Source organism: Mus caroli, unplaced genomic scaffold, assembly GCF_978045245.1.
Source record: "Mus caroli unplaced genomic scaffold, Mus_caroli_1 scaffold_2, whole genome shotgun sequence".
NCBI lineage: Eukaryota > Metazoa > Chordata > Mammalia > Rodentia > Muridae > Mus > Mus caroli.
In genome coordinates, this window is record NW_028227257.1 from 131,102,809 (window position 1) to 131,115,690 (window position 12,882).

A 12,882-nucleotide genomic window follows, 5' to 3' on the forward strand; every position below is an offset into this window, starting at 1 on the left:
ATTGTTATCCCAGGACTGGAAGGATTCCTGTGGCCCACTGGCCAACAATCTACCATACTCTGAGACTGTCTCAAAAAAACGAGACAGAGCACACTTTAAAGAAGGATGCTGAGGGCTGACTTTGGTCTCTACCTGTACACACTAGCACAAAAAGAGGCCCTACGTTTATAGGATTTAACTACATTTTCTAACTTACCAAAGGTTGTTTCTCCCCCCCCCCTGTTCTATTTCAGGTTCTCCCGCTCCATGCTCAAACAAAAATCTCCTCCCTGGGTCCCATCCAAATACCCTGAGTAATGGGGTCTGGAATCAATAGCTCAGACAAACATTAATGAGGGCAGGTAACAACTTAGAACATCTTCTAGTCCTCAGGGAAGCCAAATTAAATACTATAATTCTTCAAAATTACTCAGGTTCCATAGCAGAGCTTCTTCATAGCAGCAAAAGCTCGATTTTCTCACCAAACTTTGTCAAATTAACCTCTTTTCTATCCCCCCACCCCGATTGTTAGCAGGAAAAGCAATGTCTTCTTCACTCGCAGCAATGGAATCGTACCTCTTCTAGCATCTTGGTACCAACAGCCTGTGCTGCAGAAGGGAGTCCTCTACTCCCCGGGCCTTGCAAGTTAATTCAAAGGCATTTGCAGTGAGTCGCTACCACTTACTAAAAATAGTATATTAAAGCAGTCTGATAACAGTTGTTCTGACACAAAACGAGAAGCGTACTATAGAAAATCTTGCCTTGCTTTCAGATGCACAACACAGAAGGGACAAGCTGTAGGAACCCAGGGGGACACTAAGTAGAGGCAGAGTGGCAGTCCTCTCAGTGAGTCTGCAGGGACTTACAGTCCATCAGCACTGCCAACTATTTATTTCACCTTATTTAATACCACAGACACAGCAGCCCTGTCTCCTGGAAACCATTAGGAAGGCCTTTCTTCCCCATGCAGTAGGATGTGGGGAGTAAATAGCACTTCCTGTCCGCTCCACTGCCAGCAGTCAGTGCTTTCCTCCCCACCTGCTCTGAGTGCCCGGGACTGATTTTCTATTAAGGTTTCTATTATGGCACAGTCCAGGACACCGGGACCTTCAGGCAGAGACACCAAGGACACCAGGCTATAGCCACTTAATTTCTCCGTGAGCCATCTCCAGGCATCAAAGGGCATGGCATCCGCCACATCACCAAATGCTCACCGGCCACAGCAGACTGCCTGTCACTAGCCCACCAAGTAAAACCCACAGCAGCTGTCTCTCAGGGAGGAACCAGAAATACAGCGATCCCTCGGCTGGAAGCCAGTGAACAGGGCTAGCTTACCTCTGTCCTCCCGACTAGGACAAGAGGCTGGGAAGTCGGGGAACACCATCATTCAGCAGGATGTAAACTGTGGACTGCTGAACTCCTGGGCATCCGGCATCCCCTGCCTCTGCTCTTTAGTAACAACACTTTCAGTGCTATTCAGTGACCACACACAGAGGTCCTTGCTAAGTGCTTTATGTAAAGCGTCACAAACACACAAAAAGTCAAACTTCTCACTAAGCTTTTCCTGGATCTAGCATCTGCATTTTACCCTTTCCAGAAAGCACTCTTGCTGATGTCATCAGCTTCCTGGGTGTAAAGCAGCTGTGCTGGGTAGTCTGTGGTGAAGGGACTGCAGGAGAGGCCTCAGGGAGCACACCAAGTCTTACACAGATAAGCACTCAGCCAACTGCCTTCCCAGCTAAGTCTGTCAACAGAGAAGCCCCGCCCCCTTTAACACCATTGCTCCAACCGTTTTCTGGGCCAGCTCATCAGTCAGTTGCTCGTTGGCCCTGGTCTTGTCCTCCACTTCTTGTGACTTCTGGTCGTAATTGACAGCCAGCTCCTCCAGGGCCTGGAGGACTTCTTTCACTTCGTCTTTAGCTGCCTCATTTTCGATCTGGAGGCGTGTCAGCTCCTCCTGGATCTTCTCATAGTCCCTTCTCGTGGAAGCCAGGAGCTGGGGCAAGGAGAAGGCCAGGTGAGTGCACTAATTATATGTCAACGGCCTGCGCTCTACCTGCACAAAGCAATTTTAAAACTAGATCCGGGAGAACAAGTTGGGAGCAGTCAGATTGTGGAGAACTCTCACTATGTGTTACAGATGCTAAACACATTTTCAAATGTTATTTCAAAAATCTTTTCTCTTTTTTTCCTTTTAAGAATTTTATGCTCTAAGTCAGACTGAGACACACACATACGCGCGCGCACACACACACACACATACACGAGCGCACCAGGGCACTACAGCTGGTTAGCTTTTTCATGTTAAACAAAAGATGGGAGAACTGCTTTTAATGAGTGGCAGTACACTGGCAGAGCCGCTGGAAACAGGGCCACAATTTCATATTGTATTTAAGTTGATTTCAAAATAACCCAGACAGTACTTGAAATGAAGTTACTTTCCTTTAATGTTTATCAGAACTGTATAGAAGAATATACCCTATAATCTATACACATGGTAAAATGAGTTCCTGGGTTTGTGGATGTTTCATGTAGCTGTTACCATTGTTATTTTCTGATTACCTTAATGGACGTTTATCATTTTGCAAGGAAAAAATGTTAAAGTTTGAATGGTAACAAAAGGAATTGATCCAAGGCAGTTGAACCACTCTTGGAGATGCAGAGAACATGTGGAAGCAGACAACAGAAAACATAAGTGGCCTCAGCCACAGCTAAGGTGTTAACCTATTAAATAGGGTTCACATGACTCCAAAGACACAGCCTGCCTCCCTGCAGAATCACAATCTTTACATTGGAAAGATGATGGGAAGCAGAAAGGAAGGAAATGGTTACAGTGCTCCCTGGGTGTGGGGGACTGAGACTGGGACATCGATCTCTGCCACCTGCCGGCACTGTATGAGCCAACCAATGGCACTTTAGCAACAAGGCATCTTAAAGAACAAAAGAGAAAAATACTTAGGTGATCTCAGCAAGAGAATGCTGTCTCTGGTAGATCGGCTGGCTGTGCTTGGCTTGGGTTCCTGTTTGTAAAATCCACTGCAGAACGGTGCAAAAAAGACATTTATGGTAGAAATGAATGCCGGCGGGGGGGTGGGGGGGGGTGGGGTGAGGGGGAAGGGCGGAGGGCCAGCCTGAAACCAGGTGGCCTCCTTTTTAGTGTACCAAATACAGAGTAGCAGCACTACGGCCCCAGCTGTCTTTCCTCTTTGATGGTCTACTTTTGATTTTGCTTGTGTATCCCGTGTAGGATAGAACAGGGGGACACAGTCTATGCTAAAACACACACCAGCCTTTTGCAACTGCCAGATTACAGAACCAGCCTAGGGGCCCATCAACGGACGACTAGGTAGAGAAAGTATGACAGACATAGACGGGATGAATGGATGACGGGCAAATCTCCAAGTAGGTAAATATATGATGGGTAGGTCGATGACAGACAGATGATTAATAGATACATAAATACACACAATGAAGTTTTATTTAGTAGTAAAAAAATAGGAGATCATGTCATTTGTAGGAAAGGATCTAAGACATCATCATGATAAGCAAAATAAGCCAGACTCAGGAAGACAAATGCCACATACTTTCTGTTCTATATGGACTCTTGAGGGCTTGGGAAAGGAAGCAGAGAAGCAGGAGAGGCCGGTGAGATAGGAGAGGCTAACGGGGTGAATATGATTAATTATACTCAGATGCCAAAAACCATTCTGTCTATGAGGCTGTTTGTAGAGGTGAAGTAGTCTAAAATAACGGTATGCTGCTGCACCGAGACTGAGCAGGCCCCACCGTCACCGGGACAGAGGTGTCTGCCTGTCCCCCAAAGACTAAGTGCGGCACAGAGCAACCCTGAGGCTAAGAGTACTACAGAGTCAGGAGCTCGCTGGCTACACATTGCCACAACCAACCTTTAGCAGGCACTGAGAGGAGGGCGACCAAGAAATCTCCATGCGCTTTAAGGTTTTAAAAAAAGGTCATTTGCAAATTGTATTTCTAGCAAAAAGTAATTGAGAAGAAAAAAAAAAAAAAACGTCTGTAAAAAGGAATTCATTGCGCCTGTTACCTCATCCTGATCCAGCATCTGTCGCTTCAGCTTTTCAGCCAGCTGGCTCTGCTGGTTAATTTCATCATCCTGAAATGAGACATCGTGTTTAATTTTTAGTTAGTTGTGTCGGTTTTGATATCCTGGTTTCCCTTCCAGAATCAGACACCAAGAGGCCAGTCCCGAGTTCACTCATTAGATGGGGAAAGTGCAGCAGGGGCCATTCCAGGAGCTTGGTAATCTGTGTATTTCGTCATGGAGAGTTCTTTCTAGGAAAGGTAACATCTGCCTGGAGAACTCAAATCCTGCCCATGCAGAAACCAGGGGTCTTATACTTCGGGAGTGAAAGGGACGACAGAGACATCCTTCCCCAAATAAAGATGTAAACTGGCCAGCCCATCTGTGACCAGGAATGTTGCCAAGTGACGTGAAGAAAGGGCTACTACACCATGCCCGTTTACTTAGAGCAAAACAACTCGAGCTTCCGTGGAGTTTTCTCCAATAGACAGCCCTCTTGACTGCAACCAATAGTCTTGCCAATTGAAAAGCAAAACAAGCAAAGAAGTCCTGCACCCGGCTGGGTGAGCACAGAGGACAACAGCAGCTCTCTTCACTGCCACTAGGTGTTGCTATTGAGAAAGCGAGAGTGCTCTGCCTGCCTCTCTCTCCCCCACCAGCAAGCCACCTCCAGTGAAGGACAGGCAGGCAGAAGGCTTGAGGCGGAACCACTAGGGAAGAATGTGGCTTTCCTGCACTGTTTTCATGATTTCAAAGGAAATTTTAAGCACACACAAAAAAATGACAATGTGGCTCCAGCCTCACATCTCCTTTCATTATAAAAGTCCTATTGGAATGCCCGTCTCGGCTGGCACCCCCAAGCAGTCAAATAACAGCTCAGTGTATTTCATTGTCTTTGTGTCAGGTCCTGCCTCGGTGTTTTCCTCATTGAAGGGCCCTTCTCCTGCACTTTGGATCCGTTTCAGAGGTGAGGTGAGACAGGTGAGTGGCGGAGCCTGGTCACAGAACCTGTTTGCTACAGACATCTGCGCCATGTATGGTGGAGTCTACGCCAGCACCGGCATGGGATTAAGCGGATGGTGCTCTTTGGAGAGCACCAGCACTCTCTCACGTCTGCAGGGAAGGCTCTGCACACCCTCGTCCTATGTCTCTGGTCTTTCCTATATACTTGGTCTCACTACTATGCTCAGGAAGCTCATTTGCACTGAACTTTATACACCAATGTTTCTTCAATGGCTGAATAAAATATTGATTATTTCCCTCCTTGCCAAATCCTTCTGGCAAAAAGAATCAGAGAAATTACAGCACAGCAAAACTGCCAAGAACTGGCGCTTGCACAGCTAACTCACTGTTTTCTAGGCCATGTTTTTCTTCAGCTTCATACATTTAGCGTGTCAGTTACAAGGACCAATTTTATATTTCTGCTCCTCAGCACAAGAAGAGTAAAGAGCTTAAAATAAAAGACCCAAAAAGTTCAACCTCATCACTTCCCCGAGGCAACAAAGCAAAACAACCCAAAATCCACAACTGCCCCCCAAGGGACGGACAAAAATAAGAAGGGACGGGGTGATGTGACTTGAGCTTGCACACTGCACTCTTGGCAAAGCCTGAAGATGTAGCCTTCCTCCCCAACAGATGACAAGCTAAGATGTGATGAGAAACCATCCAGAAAGTTACAACAGAGCTCTCCGAGAAGACAAATCAGTGCTAGAGACGCCTTCAAGTAGGCTTGCCCTTTATGAGGGCAACTTTCTAAGGAATTAGTGTTGTCTATCTGATTTCACAGTAATTTCCTAGGCCTTTCTGAATAAGGTGTGCTTGCTGTACTTTCTGCATGCCGAGTGTATCTCTCAGGACATGTTTAAGCATGCTCACTCTGAGATAAAAGATTTCAAGGCACTTTTCAGAAATTAATTTTGTACTTGGATTTTTCTTATACATGAAATGATACAGTCACCTCCGTTGTCAAAAAGTCACCAAATCTGGATATGTTTTTTGATAAACAGTCATTAGTACAGTGTGTAGTCAACTTACAGTTCTTGAATTTACTGCCTTCCGTGAGCAACACAAAGCCACCGTCTATATTTTTGTTCTAGAACCCAGCCCCCCCCCCCCCGCCCCACTGTACTGACAGCCTTTCACGGCCCCATATGAGGTGTCTTCTACATCAAGCAAAGGGAACCCACAGAGAGGACTGATGAGAACCTGGTATTTATAGCATACTGTTATCTACCTGGGACTTTTAGTCTCCATAACAATCTTTGAAGTGACATCTGTGAGCCCTCAGTTACAGATAAGAATAGTGTACAGGTAAGCATGGGCATCGTCCCTGCGCCTCTTATCATTAAGCTGCAGGTCTACTACAAAGTGCGAGCTTTTCCATCAAGGATCAGGACCTTGCGTTTATCTCTTCTTAGACCCATGAGGAATAGCACAGAGGGATTTGGAGAAACTATGTAATCTTTCTCCCACTGTGTCCTAGAAAGATGTACTGAGCTTAACCAGTTCCTTGGTTAAAGGGCTAAGGCCAAAATGAAGTGAGAGTGGGGTTCAAGGTCATGAACTAGGAAAACTTGTTCCTGCTCTATCAACTACAGGCTGTGAAAACTTAAGAAAGACATGCTATCACCCAGCGAATGCCCCACTCCATCCCAATGACTTCAATAACTGATGAAGACACTGCGTCCCAACTCATGCATTCTCAAAGGATCTAAACATCTAAATCATTGGACGTATGGGGCTTTCCTCTAGAGTCTGAGAGGTCACGTGAGAATAACGGCCAATAAGACACAGTCAAGCGGTTCACAGATGGCTGAACAGTAGACCGAGAGCTTTGATGTCCTCCAGGGCATCACCTCTGTGCTCCACTCTCTCCCATATCTCTCAGCATGATAGAACCAATTCTGACCTGCCATCCAAGAATCTGTACATGTGGGAATCTGTAAAGTGAGGAAGAGATTGCATGTGGCTTTTCCTAACTGTTGAAAACAATAGCAGTTCTTTGGAGAAATCAATACGTTTGCAAAAACTATTAACTTACTATTGATCTACTTTTGCATTGAGGTGTTGAGTACAATACCCAGGTTTAAAAAGGCAGGCGGGGGGAGGGAGGGACTCAGCATGAAGGGCAAAGTACCCAGTTCTCATGGGTATCTTCTGAGATGTGTTTGTGGAATGGTAGGGTCACCCTGCTTTAATGTTTGGGTGACATATAACATGAAGAACCACAGACAAGCAGAGGGGACTCCTCAACCAGTCACATTCAGCTTGCAAAGGTGACAGCAGACTCTGGGCTGTATCCCAAAGACAGAGCCCTGTAAGATTAATGGTGACATTCCCAGAACAAAACTATTACATCTGGGCCAGAGGTGTCCCCATAGCACCAAAGCCAAACCACCCCAAGAAAGATTAAACCAGACTGAAAATATCAGCAACCTTGATGAAATGAACTGAAAGTGCTTAGGATATCCCAAGGGCAATACGCCAGCATCACAGGGTGTACTGATTTAAGATTCTGGGCCTCCGGGATTCCTAAGTGGACCTTTACATCGATAATGGTCTGCAGCCTACCTCAGCTCCAGGGGGCTGACTGCACGTGCCACCTTCAGTCTTTGTGCCAGAGTGAAGACTACCAGTCTCTGGCTAGTGTATACAATAGGCACACAGGAGCTGCTTTCTGAGAGAGCATTGACCCCACGAGGCAAGGGAAAACAGGATAAAAGCCTACCATCTCTATCTTCATTTTGTATCTCTCTTTACTTTCTGCCAGTCACCTGATCAACTCTGCAGAGAAGCACGTTAATCCTCAGGGAGGGCCTATCTAAAACTCCATGATACCTAACCTATCGAATCCCCTTTCAAGGCACATGGTACAAAGAGTAGCCAAGGCACTTTGCAATGTGTCCTGTCCCAGAGTCCCTCAAAGGTACCTGAAGGTCTGTAGCTGCTAACCCAAACCTGTAGTGCCCTTGCATTCCAATAACAACAGACCCTGGGAGACACGTTATCACAGGGTGAGAGCAGTCAGTTAGGAACTGACATGTCCACACAAGCAATAGTTCTTGGAAGCATCCAGTAGAACCAAAACTGAGGCAATCCCCACACACTGCCTACCATCCCAATGTCTCCACTGTTTAAACGTAATGCTCAGGTCTGTGCCCTGCAGATGGGGTTGGGGTCATGGAGCCCCTTCCACATTCTTCCCCCTGATGTGGCAACACTATCAACTCTTGCTCTTATCTCTTCACCATTAGGAGATAACTTATCTCGTTAACTGGCCCACTGGGGCTGAGTGGCGTCTCTCGGGCCCACGGAGATGGGGCTCCTGCTCTGAACCACAGACCTTATCATCTAGCTGTCGGTACAGACTGGTGATCTCCTCGTCATACTTCTCTTTCTCGGCAGAGATGCCATCCACAACAGGCGTGATGTTGTCTATGATGGGTGTGTTGTCGCAGGGCTCTAGGCTCTTCTGGTCCTTGGCGCTGATCTGTTCATCCTCAGGTACAGCTTCCCCTGAGAAAATACAGCAAGCAGGATGCTGAGAACTGAAGACATCAAGCATGCAACCCTCCAGGAAGAGCTCTAAGAACAGTCGCTCCCAGTGCAAAGACACAGCAGACACAACAGAGAGTCCTTGTGTGGAGCTAACGTCCATTCTTTCTGCTTGGAAAGAAAGGTGTAGCTAATCGGCCACTGTTAGACCAAGAATGCATGGCAGAAATCAAATGGCTGCACTGGCCGCAGAGCTGATCCAACTGCTCCAACCCCAGCACTGCCTGGGAGCTCCTGCATACATTTTTCCTTTTGTGGAGAAATGCATTAGTGCTTTACTAGAATCATATTCTCTCTAGTCACCGATTCAAAGGGAAATAGACCTCTGAGGCACCCTAATTACCAATTAATTATGTTACTGTGTCATTAGTAGAAACAGCCAAAGCAAGGAACACAGCGCCACTGTTTAACCAGAACGCTGTGGGACTCCACTCCTCCCAATCTCAGACTCTTGGGAGCCAGTGGAAGTTAGGGCAACCTGGACTCAAGGACTGTATCGGTCCTTCGAGATCAGGAGCTCCACCACTGCACTCTCCCTGCAGGAAGCCCAAATTAATTGGCTCTGCAGGAGAGTTCAAATAGAATAATTTCTTGTGATGTCAGGTAGTCTCAGGGAAAAAAAAAAAGGCAGCCAATCTGGAATCTCCACACCACTTCTCAGTCCACCGAGCAGGGTCTGCTGGGCCTTCAAAGGAAGCACTCAATTTGACAATGCTGACAGGGGAAAAGACACGGATTTCAAGCTGGCCAGGGGCTGCCCCATCAGGAAAATCATGATGCAAAGACAGAATGTAGGAAACAGATTCTATGGAAACCACACAGCCTGACTCCATCTTTCAGCTTGAATACTTGAAAGCAAACCCACACCAAAGACAGTTCTCCACCACAGTGTAGCCAGCAACTTCACTCCAGCCCCTGAGCCTCAGGACACCTCAGACCTCACTCAGCTTCTCAGCTTGTAATATCTGTTCTGCAAACATTTCCCAGGAAACTGCCCTGAGCCAAAAGTCGGGGAAAGGAACAGTATATTTCATGCCTCCAGGAACCCACCTGAACACAGCGCACATTATCTCAGTATGCACAAAACACTGGGGTGCCCTGGCTTTAAGGCTTGTGTGCAGGCTTCTGCGTAAGCAAAGCTAATGCCAATGACTTCACTTTTGTATCAATTTCATCTAAAGCAGTAACAGGAAGCAAGCCCTAAATAAGCCATGCTTCACTGCAGGTAAAACAAAGTCTCCTTGTGTTTCCCTGTCAACTGGACTACACGCTATGTGGGAGCGTTCCTCTAAAATTATTGACCTGAAATAAAACCAGATCATGGTGACCTCTGAGCTGAACCTGAATCAAATCAGTATATCGCCCAGCTCCAATCACTGGTTCAAAATGTTCATCAACAACGTTAGTGTGAGGAATGAATTTCACTCATTTAAAGAATCTATATTCTCTACAGCCCGTTAAACCCATGGGCTATCAGAGATGCAAGATGGATGACGAGATGGATGAACAGACAGATGAGCGGGTGAGTGGATGGATGAAGACACAGACATAATTTCTAAGCACCCAGATAATTCAGAATGAGCCCTCGCACACTCAGGAAATGCACAGCATATATGAGAACCTTTTTCTCCTTTCTAATTCTGTTCTTAAGAATCTGACGCTGGCATTTGTGAAAGTCCTGCATATGGTGATTTTTTGGATTTTTCAGGAATAGTTTGTAAAATCTGGGAAACACAGCAACCCACTATTAATTTGACCTTCCTGCTTCAACCCGATGAAGGTGAAATTCTGAAATGTACTGACCTGACCCAGAAACCCTCCAAGCACCACCAGATTACCCACAGACACTCGCTGCAGAGAAAGAGATAAGACCCAAGACATTTGCAAGAGATGTATTCCCTGCAAGCTTTGGTTCCAAATGGCTAAGACAGGCAATGATATCTGTAAGCAAGATGAACTAACGGCTGCCCCCACCCCCTTTTAAATTCATCTGGGCAGACAGAGGCCAGGGATTAACTCCTGTGACCTACCAGTGACCTGCTCAAACCAAGTCCCAGATCTGATTCCCCCTAAAGCTGTCTTCTTCTGACAGCATCATTACTGAGGGGTAGGTGAAGCTCTAGGTTGCAGAGGTCCAGAAAGCTGACCCTGCTGCTCTGGTCCCCTTGAAAATGATCAATAGACTCTCAGAAACATCTCTGTGCTGCAGTGGGTTCCTGAAGCCGTGCTGCACATGTTCACAGGTCTGATTACTCGCAGGCATGTAGCCTGCTTAGCTTCTTCATTTGCTTTCTGTACAGAAGAGGAAGCAAGGCTCCTTTCATCATGAAATTGCTCTAAAGATGCAGGAAGACGGAGGATGTCAGGAGCACGGCCAGCATCACAGTCTGAAGTCCACCCCTGCTCTCTGAGGAGTGTGCAACTATGCATGCTTGGCAGTTCAGATATTCGTTCTGAGTCTCAATTAATTTTTCTAGCATATTCAAAATACCTTAGTGCCCAAGCGGTCTTTTACAAAGTAAAATACCAAACAGTTATGCAAGTCCATTTCAGGGTTATTTTTATCATTATGAAAACAGTGTTTGGAAGCCACAGCAGCCTTTCTGGTTTCTCCTGAGCACTTCTCTGAATCAAAGCGTCAACACATCTCCCACAAAGCTACATGTAAACAGCAAGCTCTCACCAGTTCATATTCTAAAGGTCAGGCAGGCAGAATTTTTTTTTTTTTTTTTTTTTTTTTTTTGCAACCACCATTCAGACAGAGCTGAACAAAGCAGCCACACACAGAAGCAAAGGCAGCACAGCTTCAACCCAGGGAGGAACCAAACACCACTGCCCTTCAAAGGGCAGGGGAATGACTTCCAGAAGCGACCCTGGTAACCACGATGTCCGGCTCACACCGGTGTCTAGGGACTGTAAATTCCGAACACCATGCAAGAGCTGACACCAGGCAATCTGTCTCCATGGCAATCTCGCCGTGTTAATCGAGAATATTCCCTGCACTGCAGTGTACTCCACGAGATGATTATGGAGTAACTGATTGTAACAGAGAGGAGGGCTGCAAACCAACCCTGGAGGAATAATGCCCTCAATCAACCAGGGAGAGAGAGAGAGAGAGAGAGAGAGAGAGAGAGAGAGAGAGAGAGAACGAACCAAGTGGAGATTAGCGGTGATTTTTATTTTCACTCTGGTTTATTAAAAGCAGATTTCTTTTAGTCCAGCCCACGAGGCTTGTATCTGCTGCCTAAAGAAGAGCTTCTAACCTTGGAAAACGTCTGGTGTCCTACGCTGAAAGGCCTCCTGTCCTTAAATAAGCATCCTGGCATTTACTATTGTCAGCTGTAATTACCTTTAAGGACTAAAAAGATCTGTGTTTACACAGGAGCATTCTGTTGGAGCATACCTATAAGGCTTGCAGAACCTTCTAATTATAAAACGAAAACCCCCAGAGAGCATAAATAACATTTCTGAAAAGTGGGGGTTGGGGGGTGGAGGGGAGAATCTATCAATTTCAGTGGATGAGAATGGCAGACTGAAAAAAAAAAAAGAACAAAAACCCTCATTAGGTCTATTAGTTAAAAATTCTAAAATGGATTTATTTGGACCTTTTTTTTCTTTAGGAATACTATTAGACTGCCAGGAAATCATTAAAATTTCACACATGAAATAGCAACAAGCTAGTAATTCTTTTCCTAAGTTGAGTCCCCAAAGCCTCTGGAGAACACAGAGAGGTAATTGCATTTTCTCAGCCACTCCAGGGCAGGGATTTGCAGGTCACTCACAGCTTCCACCAGAAACCACTGTAGATCTGGCAAACGAGGTGTTTTGTTTTAATACCAATTAAACGGGCCTAGTGGCAAACCTATCACTAAGCAATTTCTGTATCGAAGACACTAAAAGGAGATCTTTAAGTTGCCAGATGGGCAGGAACAGCTGGCAACAAGACGTCATTATATAAATGTGAAGTTTAAAAAAAAAAAAAAAAAAAGAAAGAAATCATTCCTTTATGAGGCTGTTTTGCATACAAATAGCATCCTTCACACTCTTCCTAAAAATATTGCAAGCAGCCTCTGCACCCCCTAATCCTGTCTACAGCAATTTCCTAACGCACAGGCTAACCAGATCCCGCGGCCTTCTTCACATTCATGGCCTTTTGAATAGGCCACATGGTTTGCTGAGCAGTCAGGATTTCTATTAGTTTAGCTGCACTCTCAAGGAAGGAAGAACACATAGCAAATTAGACATCTCGACTGAAATGCTAATTCCTGTGAGCTCACACCTATGAAGCCGAA

The 12,882-nt window shown here is 45.9% G+C and overlaps 1 protein-coding gene across 1 annotated transcript in view; it reads right to left on the minus strand.

Annotated features, from left to right (window-relative positions):
* Nucleotides 1-12,882, minus strand: part of Kif5c (kinesin family member 5C) — a 158,126-nt gene that overhangs the window by 43,315 nt on the left and 101,929 nt on the right. Inside the window, exons 12-14 of the mRNA XM_021184624.3 lie at nt 8,379-8,551; nt 4,040-4,108; nt 1,769-1,975 (exon numbers count right to left, since the gene is read on the minus strand). Of these exons, the coding sequence (XP_021040283.1) occupies nt 1,769-1,975; nt 4,040-4,108; nt 8,379-8,551 (449 nt within the window). The remainder of the gene's footprint in view (nt 1-1,768; nt 1,976-4,039; nt 4,109-8,378; nt 8,552-12,882) is intronic.